General features: G+C 39.5%; 1 protein-coding gene across 1 annotated transcript in view; it reads left to right on the top strand.

Moving 5' to 3' along the window:
- Positions 1-6,189: 6,189 nt before the first annotated feature.
- Positions 6,190-19,378, top strand: part of TECRL (trans-2,3-enoyl-CoA reductase like) — a 64,615-nt gene continuing 51,426 nt past the window's right edge. Inside the window, exon 1 of the mRNA XM_009961325.2 lies at positions 6,190-6,423. Coding sequence (XP_009959627.1) covers positions 6,190-6,423 — 234 coding nt within the window. The remainder of the gene's footprint in view (positions 6,424-19,378) is intronic.

The following is a 19,378-nucleotide window of genomic DNA, read 5'->3' as shown; positions in this document are numbered from 1 at the left end:
CTTTATTTTGAAAAAAAAAAAAAGTCTTTCTTTCTAGACCTTTTGAGGTCAGGTTTTCAGACATCCCTGTATGTCTCTAAGGGCTACACATTTACCTAAGAGAAAAAGAATAAGAAAATATAGAAGTTTGAAAAAAATAGACATTTCACATAGCATTTCACATAGTTATGTACTTCCAAATGCTGTGTACTTGTGGGAAAACACCATCACATTCATTAAATAATGAGAGTTAATAACATTGGGAATAGGACAATTTTCACTGATTTAACAAGAACTGAAAATTCTCAGCTGCACATCTCTAAATACACTATTTGTTGTCAATAACTTTAGCAGATTGATCTAGCAGGTCACCTATCAAGATTCCTTGGGACCTCTTCATCACTAGGAGCATCTCCTCAGGCTTATTCTATGCTGCAGTTCAACAGCTGTCTTTTACAACATACCCTGACTGTCATCAGATTTGAGCTCTGTATCATGCTGTACTTGTTTTGGTAGAGAAGTAGGTGTGTGTTTGTGTGCAGCAGGGGCTGGGGGTGGAGATTTCGCTTTATACTTCTTGCAGATAGAATTACTGTGCCTGTCTGTTGGCTTTGCTTATTTCTTTTATGTCTCTTGTGGATATCTGTGTGGGATAAAATAAGCACCAGCTTTGGATTTGATTTGCACTGTGGATTTGCTTCTAATTGGCACCACCCACAGCAAAGTTTAAAATCAACATTTTCAGTTTTCAAAGCCAGAAGGATAAAGCCAGGCTACTAGAGTGAGATTTTAAACAGCTGGCAAAGCTCCGTTGCTGTGATAGTCACTGGTAAAAACTTTTCCTGCAGGGACAAGGTGGGCACTAGAGATCTCTGGGCCCTGCTTGCAAGCTGTTCCCTGGACTCTGCCTTCTCACAGCCTCTGAAGGATGTGACCTGAGGCTTGTGGCTTTTGGCTGTGTAATGTGTCATTTGCACAGCTCACAGGGTTAGAAAGGCTGTCATCGTTTGCTGAGGAGCCCTGCCAGTATAGCTGAAGGGGAGGCACATGGGTGTATATCACTTTTGCCCTGTCCCTTAGCAGTGATGAGGTCTAGTTCTGACTTCAGCATTATTTAAAACAGCTTTAGTATTGTTTTGTGTTACAGAGTCACTCCCCTCTTCTTCTGTGCCTTTCTGTCCTGTCCATTACTTATTTGTTGAGAGATCTAGCTTCAACAGAGAAAAGATTAAAGTACCCAAGTAGTTTCAGTAGTAACACTGTGGAGCTTCTTCTAAGTGGCTTTTTCATGTGTATGCACATGTAGATAGAGCGCTTTAAATTGATTTTGAGGCTGCTAAGGTAGGCATGTACAGGCAAAGAAATCCCAGAGGTTCATGCAGATTTTTTGTTTGTTTGTTTGGGTTTTTTTACCACTCAGCCTTTATAAACAGTGTTTGGGAATAACAGTATCAAACTTCAGATACTATACACTGCAATCTTAGACCTATATTTGTCAGTTCAAACAGCCAGGCTCACAGGCTTGGGTTTCTACTATGCTTCAGAAATGCATTCTAGTTGTTACTAACATGATATGGATATGGATAACATAATCAAACCAAATATTTAAAATCACTAGCCCCCACAATAATTGGGTAAACCCACTCTCAGCCAGACGAAGCCAGGAGCCAGACAAATTATTGTTAGTGTTTTTCCAAATGAGTACATTGTTATCAGGTTCTTAAATCCTGCCTTGGACAGCTGAGTTAAGAGACGGCAAACACAGCTACACTCTTGTCTGGCTCCGAAAACATTAAATCCAAGATTGAAATGGGAGATGTGGAGCAGCACTGATTAGATCAAGCTCGGTACCAGGTGTATGGGCTGTGCAGCTATGAAACAAGGGTGATGAGGCCATGGGGCATGGTATGTGCCATGTGAACATAGTGGTTCAGACCTCCTTTAGCAAGGGGATCGCACTGCTTGTTTGCAACACAGTCGAGTGCTTGGTCCCAGTGACTATTTCCCCAGCAAAATCAATGGTGGGATCTCCAAAAATGGGACACTGAAGTGAGTATGTGTGACCTTGGGAATCCACTTTCCTTTAGGCTGTATGGCCTCCAGTACCGAACCCCACATCCTTTGGGCTCTGGAGTCTTGCTTGTGTCTTGGGGGCATTGTTCAGTTCTTTGGCATCACAAAGCCGGTGGAAAGGAATAACCCTGCATCCACCAAGCATTCAAAGTGCGATAAAAAAGCGATGTGTGAGGGGCTGCTGACAAGCATCTGGACTGACAGAGATGACCCTCTGCTGCTGACTTAACAGTTGATATTCAACAGACTGAAAGATGTCCAGTTCTCTGGGGAAGGAGGAGTACAAAACATGACCAAAGATGAAAAGGAACTTCAGAAGCACCATAAGGCCCCAGCTGAGATCTTGTGAAATCCCTTTGTGCTAGGCTGTCTGCAAAATACACAGTGCAAGAGAGCCTCACACAGAGAAGGCATGTGGTATGGGAAGGGAAAAGCAGGAAAAACAGCAGTTCCCTAACACCTCACTGGAAATCAGTGTCATAAGCAGAAACTGAGCTCTAAGTCTTAGTCCCTGCCCAGCGCTTTGTTACCTTTTTGTCATGACCTGTACAAGTTGATGCTTGTTTCCAGGTATTGTATAAGAAGGGTGCAAAAAGTCCACTACAGGTGTTGCTTTTGTTGTGAAACCATCAGCAGTTCAGTTAACCAGAAATGGTGGCCCTGCTGCATGCTTTGCGGGTAGGCATTCCCTCCTCCTGGAAAAACTGCCTTTCAGAAGGATGGCTTAACAAAACACCGGCCCCTCTGCAAAATGGCTCATGTCAGCCAAGTGCCAAGTGAGGAGAGGAGGTAGAGCCACAGTTTGAGAAGAGTTATGCCAGGCCTCGTGGCCCCTCAAAAATATCGGCCCCTTATATGGCAGGAAATTCAGTGCGAGTTGAAGCTGTCAGAGATGATTTAATTCTTGCTGAGTGCTCTTTGACTCCTTTCAGAGTCCCAGAATGAAGCTGAGGCCAGGGACTTGGTGACTGCTGGCTACTAGCCCTGCCACAGTTCTGGGAACAGCAACTTGTACCCATGTAATGTGGTTCAATAAATCTCACCACAGGACTGATCACTTGTCCCCATGTGCTGGGACTCCCCGTCTCTCGTGTTTGGGACTGAGATGAGGTACATATAACTGCATTAAAAAGGAAGATGTGCCTTTTGTCCAGTAATTAATGTTTCCCTTCTATGTGCACTTCTACACATAAGGGCTGAATTACTTCACATCAAGCCAGAACATTCAAACCCATTGATGACATTTCAAGCAAGTGCAACACTTGTCACATTAATGGCAAAATCTCCGCTGCTTTTATGCATCTCCCTTTTAGAGCTTAGGTTATCAGTGGTAACTCTATCCCTGATTATTTTTGGTAGGGTAGCTCTCACCCACCTTATATGCAAATGTTTGCTGCAGACGTGGTGCTGCAGTCTAATCCTAGACCTATAATTTAATACAGTGAGGAAAGGGCCAGTCACCTTCAGGAAAGCCCTACTTGTTTATGTATTTGTATTTGGCTCTGTAAAGATTGTTGTTTATCAAAATATTGAAATTGCATATGATTAGCTTAGACTGAAAAAATAAGACTATGTTTTTGTAAGCATTTTCCTGAAATTGATTCAGATACTCAAGTGTTCATTGGTCAGTAATAAAATTCTGATCACTTAAATGTCTGCAGTAAATTAAAAGCTTTTTTTCAGAAGCAGCAGCTCCGATGTTATGATTTTAAATAATGTTATAAATATACCCACAATAATGACTGCAACACCAGTTCCTTATATACACAGAAATTAGCCATGATGATCAATGTTATTCTTTATTGCTTCTGAATTGACATTACTTTAGAAATTTATTAATATATGCTATTACGGCTCACTGATTCATAGATTTTGTGACTAAAAGGGGATATTATTATCAGTTTGTCTCATCTCTTGTACAGCAGTTTACACAGTTTCCTTATAGTAGTCTGTTCAAATAAATGTATCTCACACTTGGAATTTAGGATCTGTGTGTTCTGTGGTCTTTACCTGGCTGTTTTTAGCAAGCCCCTTATGGCTAGCCAGTAATTTGTCACTCTATATGTTCTGACCAGCTTATACCAAAATTTCTGCTTGCTGTATTGACTCCACCAGGTGGAGGTTCCTTGCAAACCTTTCATCTAAGCTTGGAGATAGGTTTACTTCTTTGATCAAAATATAAACTTGTTCAAGTCTAACAATGTTTTTTCTTTATATGCTGATTTGTTTCGCATCAATGGCAAGACATTAACTGATTTCAGTATAGCCAAAATTTAATCCTTATTTGTATTAGGTGGCCAATATTGTTATAGATCTGCATTCCCACAGTTAGGGCTTTCCACTAACAAAGCCAGTGAAGGCATTCAAAGTCTGCATGACTGCATCAACAAGTAACAGGGATGTTTTTCTCAGACTTTAGCTACGCAAGTTTGTCATGTCTTATGGATATAAAGCATCTTAGTTACAAGTTTGGGTTAGCCTCTTTAGTCAGAACAATTGGCTAAAGAATCATAAGTAAATTAGACTAGCTCTTGGTATTGCAAGGATTTTGTCATTTCAAATGCCCTGTCCTTTTCCCATTGAGCTCAGACCTGTTCACGAGTTCAGCCCCTGCTAATTTGCTGCTTCCTTCTATGTTTTTTCCACATGTCTATGAGCAGGACTCATTTCATGTATGCAAGCTTGGTTATTCAGAACTTAAGCACATATGCAGCTTGATGTAGCATGGATTATTCCATCAACAGCAACTAGATAACTCATATGTATGAAGATGAGCACATCTGAATATTGTCAGGAAAGGAGCTTTAGTTTGGAAATTGCCTTCCTTTGGGGGTCCCCCTCATTCTCATTTTTAATTCTTGCAACAACTTGTCAATTATTTTCTCCAATATTTCATAGAGCTTCTTGTCATCTGTCACTAGAGAAGATGTGGTGACCACTAAATTTTCTGTAAGTTATAGGGGAATCAAAGAAGAGACCTGTTCTGTTCCCACCCTGCCTCCCAGAGGGGGTATTAGTTGTGTGGTCACTTTTACCTTTTTTTCACTTCATTACATTTCCTTAGTGTAACAAACCTGCCTGGTTTTTGTGACAGTGATCGTAGTTTCCTTGAGGTTTTACCATGTAGAAAAGTATTCAGAACAACTCTGTGTCTCCACTGAAAGAGCTGTCTGCAGAAATCTGTGGTGCTCTTCGTTATCCTAGGTAGCCCAGGGAAATTTAGGGAGAATCTCAGGATGGAAAAGTGCTGCTAGTTCTATTAAATCCTATAAAAAAAGTCTTACAAGGAAAAATGAAGTTTAAACAAGGCTTGGGGAAGCCCTTTTAGAGAAAATTCGTTGGTTTAAGTAATCCGTATTTTTACCATTAAGGCTGCTTTTAGTTTGCTACAGACTTGCATTGTGAAAATGAATTAATAGCAAAGCGATCTAAGCACTGAATTAATACCTTTATGGTTATAATTTCCTTTACTTCAGTTGAGTTTCCCTGACAGAAAGCTCTACCCTATTAAATAACAGAGAGTCCATAGGACGAAATAGAAGTAGGTATGAGATCCTCTCTATATTTACAAGTAAACCCTAAATTTTGCTGATGAACTCCTGGTATTTTGTTCGTAAATGTTTCTAGAATAGATGACATCTGACGTAATTTTATAGATACCTACTAAGAGTGCATACGTACACACACACATATATGTAATGTATACATACATATATACCACCCCCCCCCCCCGCCCCCACATATGCGTATATGTGGACACTTAAACATCTGTCTCAGCAGATAACAGTGGAATTTGCTGCAGTCATTCCTGATTCCTTTGGGGCTTTGGAATTACAGGATCTGACTTCTTCTGACAGGGAATCTCTAGATGTGTTATTTCAAGTGCTGTTTTAAATAAAAAAGAAAAAAAAAGCAGCAGGAATACAGCACATCACAATAGCAGGTTAAATATAGACATGGATTACAGAGCCATTGTTTTCACTCCTGCTAAATAAGACAGTACTCTTAAAATGGAACACCACTTGACCTTTTGTGTCTCATCAGTCTGTGATTGTATTTAACTGATGCAGGGAGGAAACATTTTCCCTCTGGAACTGTCCCCTGTTGATATGACGATTGCTGCTGCTGGGTCACACCATGCACAGGAGGCAGAAACCCAGCACTCCAGAACACAAGAAGGATCTTGCAGCTCATGGAGGAGCGCTGTCCATGTCCCACAATGACACACGCTCTTTTTTCAACTTCTCTCAGCTTGTGCTCTCTGCTGGCCACCTCAAATCACCACCAGTGCTCAAACATTCAAAAATCACTTACTTTGAAGTGGAAATTCTTGATGGGCAAAGCAAGAAGCAGATCTGCATTGTGGACAAGGTGAGTGGATTATTCCAGCACGCTGGGGATGTGCCGGGTTCACTTGATGCCAGTTCAAGGATTTTGTTTTCACTCTGTTGTGGTCTTATTCTGTAATAGAAACACTTTCATTCTTTACTCTGGGAGATACTCAGAACTTCTTATTAGTCACAATCCTTGGGTGTTTTTCTCCAGGATTTTTACAAATCCAGCACTGGTTTCTTTTAGACCTTCTGGCTGCTCTGCGAACTCAAGATATGTCCTCAGGCTGTCTCTTGACACTTAGATTACAGTGTTTATTTCAGAGCATGATACTGAAACATCTGCTTCAGAATGGATATTCAATTTTAATACATTTGTAGATCCTAGTGTCTCTGCAATACTGTGGGTTCTTGTTGGTATCTAAACATACTCAGCTGCACCCTACTTATCAGATCGGGCAGGAACCTGGCAGGTTTCAAAATTTTTTATTTTTAAAGAGTCTTAGCTAAAAGACACTTTTTTTTTTTTAATGATGTGTATCAAAAAATATATACTACATTCAAATTGTATAAGTAGGATGAGAGGACTGAGTAGGAAGGAAGTTTACAACACAGTAAACAACAGCTGAAAACATGCTTCATAAATATTTTCATCATGATTTTTGTGATTCATTGTCCCTCAGCAGAAGAGCTGGTCTCTTGCGTGCCTTGTAAATGGGAATCCTAATCTATTTAGACTATAGGATTTTTCAGTAACATGGTAGAGTTTTGAGACTTACTGTTTCGCTAGAAAAAAAAAAAAAAATATTCCCTTATCCTCACTGGCGACAGCTGGAACTGGTGGATAAGTTTGCTTCAAATGTTTAATTTAATACCTTTGAAATATGCAGGGTGGAATACAACCAGATTTCTAGAGTTCTTGATCATTTAAAGGGAGGTTTTGAAATTTGTATGGCTAGTTAAAGGTAGACATCTCATTTGTTCATTCTTAATTGGGCAAAATATTTTCTGAGTTTTTTTTTTTTTATTCTAGCTAAAGGGGAAACATGTACAAAATGGTCAAACAAATACGACTATTAATGTCAGTTCTAATGATAGTGTTTGCATTATTTAATTTACTGATATTTATGCAGTTATTAAAAATGGTTATCTAAATACTCTTCTGAATAACGTTTTGCTCCAAAAAAAGACCAGGTCTGTTTCTTCTCTTAAACTTTCCTATAGTGTCATTAAAAGAATCATATTAACAGAAACAGAATTAGGTGAAGAGCCACATGTCAGGAATCTTTCCATGATGCATGGAAAAACTGTAGTCTGCTGGGACAATAGCAGACTTGTGTTTTAATTTTTATTCTGAATTTTGATGAGCCTGAACATTTCCTAGACCTTCTCCAAACCATGGGCTCTGCTCCTGTAGTGGTGGAAAGAGAGTTATGAGCGGTGATTGCAAAGTACTCTCTATATAGATGTAAAATACACACAGGGAAGCAACAACCGTAAACTGAAAAAGTCTGCTCAGGAATCTACATTCAATTTACATGGCTTCGGCCAGCAGCACAGACCCTTTTTTTCTTTGGCACAGTACCAAGGGATTGGTGCAAGTACAGTGCAAGGCTGAGATTTCCAAGACTGCTCAAAGAATTTGGATTTTGAACGCACATTCACCTGGCTGTCTAGGTCCCTTAATTTGCTGTGATAATCCCTTCCTAAGCCAACCCTGAAAGTACAGAAGTTAATTTCCTTACTTCTGTGAGCACTTGTTAATATTGGTGAACTTAATTTCAGTTGGTTATTAGAGCAAACAAGAGACCATTTTACTGGGTTATGCATAATCTTCTGCTTAATTAAATATAGCATTGATACAGACCCTGCTTGACACTTATAATGCCTGTTTTCTGTTTGTAAGATAATTAAGATTAGCTTCATTTCTCAGGGTTGCATGTAATTATTACCTGTCAAGATTTATAACAGGAGAAAATAGGAACCACAGATTTTAAAATGTACGTATTTACACTCTTATTGCATATTGCTAGTAGTTCAGACTATTCTGATTTAGCAAACACATTTGTAATATTTTCAGATTAATGTATCTAAAGGGACAGACTATATTATAGTGGCAGAGAGAGGACCCTTCTCTTTCTTCATCTAATAGAAACTCAGGCAGAGTGATTAGGTGATTAATGCTTTATGGTTAAATACCAGTCATTGCATCCAGAGGGTTAGTTTCTACGAGACTCTTGCATACGCATTTGAATCCTATATGATGATACATCTAACTAGTTTTGGTATTTAGAAAGAAGAGATGTCTTGCGCTCAATGCAGTGTTGGGGATTTAGAAGAAGGGTGTTTGGCTGTGTGATCTTGAGCATTCACTTGACATCAACAGGCTTTGGATCCAGCATAAGTAACTGTGAATTACTTCTTCATCTGTAAAATGAAAATAACGTTATTTCCTTTGGCTTTCTCACCCATCTTATACTTTGGGGAAGGATTAGTCACTTATATTAAGTGAACTGAGTGGTTACTATAATGTCTTGATAGTCTTTAAGATTGGCTTAAAGGAACAGAATAAATACATATTTGACTGGTTTTTAAGCCTGTAAGATACATTCACATCATATTGCAGGCTTTTCCACAGTCAGGAAAGGCATGAAAAAAATATTGAAAGAGAGCAGTAGAAGAGGAAAACTCCAGATATTTTTGTCCCATAGCTGTCCCCTCCAGTAGCTGGGTTTTGAAGAAAAATACCTAATCTTGCAAAAGTTGAAGTAAATTCACAGGAGTCAGCAACACCGGTGGTTCATTTTGCACATGTGCACTTTGAACATGAAATTCTTTATAGGAATATAATTTCTTTTATTTAATATTGTCAACCTTCTCTGGGGACTTTCTCTGCTATGGATATGACATTATGCAAGTAGTTTGGTGCACATGAGCTTTTCCAGCAAGCTACTTAAAGAATTTAAAAGAGAAATAATAGCAGTGTGAGATCTTTTTCTCCAGATTCACTCTTGGTACAGAAATTAAGTCTGAGGTGAGATGTCATGGAGAAGAAGCTTCAAACCTGTCTTAAATTTTTTTTCCAGTTATTCTGCAAAATGTCCCCAAACTATTTCTGGCAGGACAGCAGGCACCAGCGATTTATAAACAAAAGGGGGCTATCTTTGATTGTTGGAAAAAAGCTTCAAAAAAGAGTTAGTAGGGAAAGATACTTTAAACCTAGGCTACAACCCTGTCCTTCTGATCTTAAAATCAGTACATAAATGCTCAGAGGAGGTACTCTGGGGCTGTAGTCACATGAGCAGGTGTATCCACACTCTAATGTGGTGGCAGCAAGGGGACAAAAGGCACTGAAGTTTTGAGGAGATGTAGGAGCGACCTCCTGCTCTGCACACTGCTCATGAGAGGGGTGCAGGCCAGTTTGAGTGACAGAGTCCCGGGCCTTCCTTCCTTCCCAGCCCCCTGGGTGAAGGCAGGATGGTGTCCTCACGCACAGCACGGCTTGGCTGTACGCAGAACATCTTGCCTGACCTGAGATGCCTCTATGGCCTGGGAGAGGATTTTGCAGAACAGAAAGGTCTGTACCCAAGCAGGCAAAGGCTTTACCAGTGCTGGTGGCTGAAAGCCACAATTAGGCAAATTTAGCCAAGAAATCTTGTCCATATTTTGACAGTCAGTCAGGGGGTAATAAGTAATAGTCGGGCATCTTGTGGGTGAATCTTCAGTCCCTTCAACATGCAAATCAATACTGCATTTTTTAAAGATGTTCTGCAGTTGAAACACGAGTCGTATAGGTTTCTTACTCAAGGAGTGAAAAAAGTATTCAGCAAGGAGTAGAACTCTTCTTTGGTCAGTGTAAAACAGCAGGTGAACCTAGATGATGACAAGACCCTTTTTTCCTCAAAATGTATTAGTTTCTATGGATGAAATTCCTGTCTGTCTATAAAGAGGAGAGGGCATGTAATTAGCTATTCATTGTTATATTTTTAATGAAAAAAAGTCTCAAAATGTCTAAGGATTCTGGCTCCCATGTTTCTTCTGAAAAGCTATAGAAAACAACAGAACATGCAAAATTCATCAAGTCTTAAAAATTAAAGAAAATAATTCATTTTTTGTATTTTTTAACAATTTTTTATCGCCATTTTTTAACATTTTTTATCATCAGCCACAACTTAGGAAAAATACATAGCTACTTAAAAACTAGTTTACTTGTACATTATTCCAAAAGACTGATGTAGATTAGTTTTAAAGTTATTGATATGCAGTGATTTGATTTATAAATGCTGTTAAGGCAACTCGTAACAGTTTCTGTTATAGCATTCATTGTATAGTATATTTTTTTCTTCAAATTAACTTGTAGTAAAATGTATTTTCCCACAAACATAGTGCAACGTAATTAATTTTGCATGAGCTGCTTTTAAGGCAGGAAGTGTTACATAATATTGTTTTTACAGAATAAATCACCTTTAGGAAAACCAGCAGAGAAAGCTTTTTGCCATCCAAAGCCTCAGAGCTCAGTAGTTTCATGCTATATGATTTTGCAAGTCAAGCTGTAAGCAGAGGTGCAAACTCAGTTTTTGGCTGCTATGCAGTGGCCCTCCTTTCCAGAAAACTTCCTAAGGCCTACAGAAGAGAGCTTGCTTCCTAAGGTGTGCAGGGAAGAGCCTCTTTTCTTGGTGTGCTGCAAAGATCGTGGAAGCTACTTTCCTATTGTTCCTCAAACCAGCCCTCCATGTACCCAGTGCCCTCTCCCACTGAAATCTCTTTGGAAAACCCAGTTATTGATAGTTAAATGGTTTTGGTTAATGATATATACTGTAGGAATATTTAACTATATGTTTGTGAGGGTAGACATGCTGCGCAATGCCTACAGTGAAAGTCACGTGAACATTGTTATTTTTCTTACATTAAAGGATCCCTGCGTAGGGCTTGTCCTTTTGTTAAGCATTTCTGTCACATCTAGCATAACACAAACATATACATCAATCCAGTCACCTCTACATACAACTCTTCTTGTTGTTAAATATTGTACAGTATACGTATTATGACATCTCTTGTGAAATATGAATTAGGGCGTATCCTGATTACTCTTGAAAGGCTTGTCTGACTCTGAAGGAGTTCACAAGCATTTTTGTTTATAAAGCACCTAAAACACTGGTGTCCTTGTATCTGCACACTATGGCTTAACAATACACTGGCGTGACAGCAAAATCAGACACATGCAGAAATGGTATCTCCAGTATCAGAAATCAATTTTTCTTGCCTGTGGGTTGCAGCTCCGTTGCAGAAAGTGAGCAGCCAAGAACAGTCATCACCAGCTCTCTTTGGCATAGTCATCTCTAGCAAATAAAAATAACTTCTCACATCATGACTTGGAGATAAGATATACCACATTCAATTTAAGTGAGCAAATGCCATCATTAAAGTAGGCAATGAAACTCTGCAAAGGAACTCTTTGCAGTACCAGGACAGAGCCTTTTACATCAGATTCTCTCAAATTGCTTCGTTCTAGGGAAGTATGGTAAAGAAGTCCTTTCCCAGGAAAGAGATTGGTATTTTCATTGCCTTGTATCTTCTTTTTTTTTTTTCCCCCTAAACCTTGCAATAATAATGCTGCACTTCACAGGATTCTATATTCTTCCTTGTGGAGAATGAGCAGAACCTGTGCACTTCCACAGTGGCCTCATTTCATGCATAGGTTTTTTGAGAGCATCATCTTTCTTATTCAAGCAATCTGTCATTAGAGATGTCCTGCCTCTGATACCAAAGATGCCCAAAGAGATTGAATAACCAGCTATGTCAAAGGAGGGAGCTTCCATGGTAAGACCACTTGTTGATACTGAGTCCCACAAACTAGGGATTCCCACAGCAATACAGGTAAAGGAACACAGACACAGAACTAGCTGGACATCGGCTCATTGCTGTGGAAGCCCTCTTTTTTAGTTCCTTTTGGAAGGAGGATTTCATTGTATCTTGTATCTTTTCCTGTATGTTTTCACAGCATCCAGCACAACAGGGATCTGGTCCTTGCTGGGAGGCACCACAAGAAAGTACATTACATTAACAAACATGTTATAAAGTTTATGCGTTTTCTTGCCTGTAAGAATTGAATCTTATGCCTACCCCCCAGTGCTGGAGGTGATGACAGTAGTGTTTTCTTCCTCAGTTATTAGTTACACATGGTAAAGTAGATAAACATATTCAAATTCTGTTGAAGCAATGCAGCAATGCAATAATTTCTTCCTGCTCTACTAGAAATTCACATAATTTTAATGTCAATATAGCTAAAGATAGTTTCAGATGAAAAGAGACGACTAGACATATTAATTTCTGCTTGCTCTTTGCTGTCACCATTCTTGTTTCAATCTGGCTTTTTAAATGGAATACCTGGAGAAATGGCCTTTGATTTATCTAGAAGAGAGAGACTGAGGAGGGGAGAAGCTGGTAACTTTAGGGCATTTAGCATTTGTAAAGGGATAATTTAAAGAATTACAGAAGCTACTACAGAAGACTAATGCTTCAGCTGATACTAATTTTCAAAGCTTAGAAGTGCCTTTAAATGACAGGTTTTAGACATCTCTTATTTTAGATAGAAAAGTCTAAGCCTGGGGGAAGAAAGAAAGAGTGAAATATAATAAATGATCTGAAAAATTAAAGCTTGATTCAAAGTTCAGCAAAAACAAGAGAATGAATTCTTGAGACACAAGCAGTGCTCCATCTCTTCATGAACATAAAGCCATTCTGGCCAACAGTAAAAGCCAGCTATGCTACCAGAGCAGTGAATATTGCCAAAAGTGTATCTGTAGAGACAGATTCCCAGCCAGTGTGAAAACGTCCTCTTTCCCAACGAAGTTATAACATTTTACCCCAGCTGCACATTTGCCTTATTGCATCAAAGATAATTCACAGATTATTGCAAATTATGGATGTACCAGTGCAATAGACGACCGTAGAGAGCTGTAGGTGTTTTATTAGTGTAATAGTCAATCAGCACAACTGATTATGGAAATTTAGGTGTATAATGACATCTCATATAGGCATCATTGTAGCATTAAAATACTTCTGCCCATGATTTATTGGTCCATCAGAACATGCTTCAGGTTCTTTCTGAAAACAGACCTGAGATTATTCACAAAATACCTAAACCATGTAGTAATGGATCTATAAATATCTAGCAGTATATATTAATGCTATTATTATAACATAGCTGCCTGCGTTTAAACAATTTTGGATTTTAAAAAGTCCTTAAAATACAAGCTTTCTTTTTTTAATGTATACTGCTCTTGTGCTACAAGAGAACAAATTGTGGCAGTCAGCGAGTCTGTACCAGAAGTACAGCAAGCACCTCTTCATTGCACTTGATATTGTGAAAAGTATTTAGATTTCTAACTGACCTGATGATGCCTGAGTGTTCTTACGTATCACCCTCATTTCCCATTGCTTTATGCTTCTCAGTTCATACTTCCCCTCATGGACCACAGGGAGCTTGCTGTCTCTCCATCTTTCCCTGCCTGCTCTCCCCAACATGACTTTGGACCTACTGTCTAAATTTAAATACATCTGAAAGAGAAAAAAAAAAAAAAAAGACTCAAAAGATTACTTAGCTCCTGCCTGTCTAATGGAAGCTGGAGGCTGGGTGGCACAGTGTTTCAGAGCAGGGAGCACTGGCAGATTGCAGCCTTCACCCCTCCTGTGCTCCAGTAGCCAGCTGTCAGCTCAACATGCACATTTGGACTGGGCAATCAGTAAGTGCAAGGCAGCAAAACGGCCCCTGTTTCTTGCCCATGGAAATGTTGTAGGAGACAGGCAAGGGATATGGGCCAGCTGAAAAAGGCTTTGAGGGCCTTTATTAGCAGAAAGTAAGGCTTTATTAGCCCTGCTGCTCATAGAACCACTTGTTTTTGTCGATACATGTTCTCCTGGGAGCTTCCTTTTGAGTTTGTTGATCTCACTCTTGCTTTTTGTTTTCATACAGTCCCCTAAATAGTTTGTGACAATCTTGTGCCAAGTATTGTTGAGTTTCTTGGGTACGCTGCTTGATTTTAAATGTTAGCAATCTGCATAGGTATAAAAAAGCAAATATAAACCTCTACAGCCATTTGATAGAAAAGGGAATACAAATTCAGAGAGCTTTCACAGCTAAGCTATGTACTTAATCTCTGCTAGGACTCGCAATCAAAATCCCAACAAAACCTAAACCTCACTTCTTCCTGAGAAGAACTGGTCAAAATTCTGTTCTTAATCAGTAGTTGTTTGGGTTTTTTTAAAGTGCATATCCCAAATATCGATTTCTTTGCAAATTACAGTGAAAAAAAAAAAAAGTCTTGAATTTTTGACGAGGTGGAATTTGGGCAAGATGGTATTACAAAATAATTTTAGAATATTTCAATCTGTTATGACACAATAAATATTTCATTTTGAGTGCAATTTTTTTTACAATTTAATAGTGCATTTATTTGAAAATTATTTCCTGTTGGGTTATTTTCCATAGCACGAGAGCCGTGTGTTACATGATTTGACGCTATCATGATTGATATGTCATAAAATAATGGAAAAGTAATGAGAGTTCCATACCAATGAGAAACAATAATAAAAAAAAAATAAAACAACAAATGATTTTTCAGCATGTTCCTGAACCAGGGTTTTTAAAACAACATTTTCTATTTAATTTTTAAAATGTGAAGTTGATACAAATTTATACATCCAGAGTTTTGCCAGAACAATTCTGTTTCCCTGGTAGAAAGTGTTGGGACAGAGGCTTCCTGACTGGTTCAGCTGTTAAGCTCTCAACGTGAACACAGTAACCTTACTCAGTTCCCTATAACAAAAGGTCAGAAGGCATGGAGGCACATCAATTCTAGTCAGATCTGCTCAGAAATATGTGAAGGTGATGAATTCTCTAAGTCGAGGGATGGCCTGCATGCCTTCTGTCTGCTAATGAATTACATTCTCTGTACTTCCACTTTCATCTTTAGAAGAGGGAGAAAAAGCTCTTTCAGAGCTCTTTTTTCAGAAAATTTCTTGCAAAGGGAGGGGAATTTTTTTTGTAAGTACCCAGCTAGCAGTACAAAACAAATATAACATCTTTAGAGACAGATTTGTCTAGTGTAAATTGACATGACTGCACCCGGCAAGCATGTGGCTATGTGTATTCTTAGATAATTTGACCCGTAGTCACTGGAAATATTAGTCAGCTGGATTATCTCATATGCCAAGGTTCATGTGACCACGTAATAATCTAGAAGATTGCTAAGTGATACAGCCCTCTGTTCACATATACTGGAGCTGACTTGTGCTAAAACCATTGTTCCGAGTATCTCCAGTTTCTGGAGGACTGACTTGAGATCAAAGCTAGCTGTTTGGTAGGCAGATCATTGCAGTCTACAGAGTAAAATATTAAATTCTATATAAAGCCTTTGTGTAGTTGCTGACAACACTTGTCCATATGTAGTTACTTACTTCTATGTCATTTCCATGGTGAGCTCATTTATTTATATCTCTTTGGACATGACCAGCACGCTGGTTCACAAAGCTAACAAGAAAGCAGTGTGGGACACACTGAGGGAGGTTACAGTAAAACAGTACCCAGTTTTTAATACTGTCTTTGAAAATTAACAGTAAAACAGTACCCAATTTTTAATACTGTCTTTGAAAATTAACAATAAGTAATCTGATCTAGAAGCCAAGTTCACAAAACAACAGAGGTCAATTAGAACAGGTGTTTTCCTGATTAACTTTCTGTGAAACGCTTCTGATTTCTAATAAGACAGCATGGTGCCAGAGCAAGGGCAGGGTACAAAAGCAGTAACGATCAATGATTTGTTGAGTGCTGAATTTGGAGATTACCTGGCTTTCCCATTAGCCGGTTATCTGTTTTGGGGTCATATCCTCAGCTGCAGTAAGCTGATGTCATCCTTTTGAACAGATTTACCCTGGCTGAAGTTGGGGATGTCTGTGGTTAATGAGCAGCTGGAAGTGGCAGAATTTCTGAATTTCTGCAATTATGGAAAATGACTGCCTGTTGGAAAGCAGATGACTCAGCAGTGCAGTGGTACTGACATGTCACAAAGAGAAAAAATATTCAAAGGGAAACGTTGAATGAAAGATCACTTATTTTCTAAAATTCTATTATTCAAATTTTTATTGATATTCTGCTAACCTCTAACCCCTAAAATAATTCTTTAGTGCAAGAACTGTGTGATGCAATTACATACAAATCACCAGATCTGTTATAATTCCTTGACTTACAAAGGTGAAAGAGTTATGAAAGTGGATAACTATCTGATTCGCTTGCACTCACAAAAGGCAGTATTAAGTTCCCATAATATCTTCCACTTAGTGCTCTTCCTTGAGTCATAGCCTAAGTTACTAATATGGCATTTTAAATCTTAAAAAGAAACGTGAAGCTTTGTGCACTGCTGCATAAAGGAAGGGTAGAATTGGAATGGATGACCGAGAAGGTCCTTTCATTCTTGAATTCCTAAGAAATGAAAATTTGCCTTGAATGGAAAAGTAAAAGTAATTTTGCTATGAAGGTACAGGAAAAAACAGGATTTGAGGTTTTAAAATCATCCTTTTCTGCATGAAAAGTGTAATGAATGCAACCCACACCTGTAAAATCTGCATTTCTTCATGACTTTTTTTTGTGAAGAAAAAGTAGTCTTGAACCTTATACATGATAGCAACTTACTAGAAAGTTAACTATATGTAAAATCTGGTGTTAGACTACAAGTTAAGAAGTTGGAGGGAAAAGTGGCTTAACCATCAGACACGGAAGGTATGTGCCAAGTAAGAGGTGTTTTTACGATGAAATCAGTCTTGTTTTGAATAAACTAAGGGTGGTCTTTCACTCTATTTTCCCTTTGCATATTTGAAAAGTGCTGAAATAGAGGAAAAGGAAGGTTATAACACTTTCAGAAATAATTTGAAAGAATAATAGGAGAGTAAGACTAATAATTACAGTGAAATGTTCCAGGGTGTTTTATTCAGTTAGCACAAAGGGTAATAAGAGTAGATGCTGTTCCAGTCCTTACAATTCTTTAGCTCGTATTGATGTACAATGGAAAGAACAAAAGATAATTAATGGTCTACCAAGAGGACACTCTTAATAGTAAGCTGATGTCTCGGCATCCGTCTTCACATTGATCAATATTAGAAACTCTAACTTCACTGGTTGTTTTATGAGGTCTTTAAAAAAAAGGACACAGAATTATCAAGATCATAAAAAAATGTATTTCATTCTATTGTGGCTATAGCCTCATTATTCTGCCTGGGAAAGGACACTGCAATTCCTCAATGTTGTAGCCCATTCTGAAGAGGAAGGTATTTGTGTTATTTTTCAGCTTGCGATCTGTGTAGTTTGTCTCAAGTGGAAGGGTTCTTCTCTAAGCCAGCTGGCCCATAAAACAAATGTCTTCCTGCCCTCTTGGCTGGATGTGTGCTCCAGGCCTTCCCCGGGCACACGCAGCCCATACAGCGTGGTGCCACGCAGAGCTGCCAGGCTGCGACTAACCAACCAAGTACGTGCTCTGCCTGGGCCTGAGCTGGCAGGATTTAAACCAGCTCTAGCCTAAAGCAGCTTGGATGTACTCAGGCACAGCAGTGCTCTTGCTAATGAGCTCTGCCTCCTTTATAGGTGTCGTACAGAGCACAGTCCCCCTGAGCTGCAGCTAAGTGGCTCAAACACCAGCTTCGGAGGTAGGGGAGGTGATGTGTGATGGTTCACGTCACACCCCATGGATACGCTCACTGGTTCCTCCGCTGCACAGGCCATTGTAAGCATGGGCCCCAGCAGGCACTTTGTAAGTTTTATGCACCTAAGGCATGTGAATGGTTCTATAGGTACACCTAAAACACAAGCTTAGACTAATTTTTTAATAGCTAAACTTCGGTGATACGAATCTCACAGCTGGCATAGCAGGATTCGGAGGGGAGAAAGCACTGAAAGCCTCAGGCTGAAAAATGGGAGAGGGATGTAAAGGTAGAGTTGCTAAGAAGGGCTGGACTAGAAATTTTTCACTGATTAAAAGCAGCGCTGCCCTGAAGTCAACACATACTCAGGAGCACAGGAGATGGAGACCGTGGGCTCTGTTTTGAGCTAGCACTGCTCTGTAAGAGTGCTAAGCGTAACAGTCTTTCAGCTTTCCTTGACTGAATCAGATGATGACCTCTCCAGAGCAAGGGTTGGCCCTGGCTACCCCTTCCCAGACCCCGGCATGGTGAGAAGCCGATCTCCTGTAGGGATGCAGGTCCTGCAGTAGTGCGGCTTATACTGCATTTAGAAAGCCAGATCATCCTCCGTTGCATCAGAAAAGACCATCCCCACCATCCTTGAGCTGGCAAATGCCAGCTCTGAAAACCTGCACATCTGCCCTGCACTGGCACACATGACAGATTTTGATCTGCAGTCTTGTGTGCCATATAGTCATTGCCAGCTAACAGCACTTGCATCCTTATCTGATGGATTCTGGGCTCCAGACCTCACAGGTGTGAGATTACAAGGTGTGAGAAAGCAATTTTGGATATTTTTAGAGGTTTTGAAAACATAAAAACTTCCTATCTCCCACATTCCTGTCCACAGTGGTTGTACACATTACAAGAAAAGGCACATGTAGACTATGGCAGATGTGCTGTTCTGCTGAATATTGCATGGAATGGCTTAAGTGCATGAATACAGATAAAATGTTTTCTTTCCATTTTGAACTAAGAAAGATAACGTGGTTTCTTCTATTGTTCCTTGTAGCTAGGAAGAAAAGGGACCTGTCTGACATCAGGAACTCCAAGGGCAGTGTTCCTTTCCTGGCCCAGTACAGTTCAACATGGTTTGGGTGCAGCACGGATCTTGGTGATGTTGGGAAGGAGGAAAGAGTGAATCCTTGGTTTCAAGGAGCCCAGCCCTTGATTTGGGTGGCTTAGCAGGCACATCAGAGAGACAAGTTAGGGTTTAAGCAGAGGTTCACTTCCAGCAGTTTCAAATGCCCAGTAAAACCCTCTGT

The sequence above is a fragment of the Leptosomus discolor genome, chromosome 4, assembly GCF_034619465.1.
Source record: "Leptosomus discolor isolate bLepDis1 chromosome 4, bLepDis1.hap2, whole genome shotgun sequence".
Taxonomy (NCBI): domain Eukaryota; kingdom Metazoa; phylum Chordata; class Aves; order Leptosomiformes; family Leptosomidae; genus Leptosomus; species Leptosomus discolor.
The sequence above is the reverse complement of the archived record's forward strand: the minus strand, read 5'-3'. Positions and strand labels throughout refer to the sequence as shown.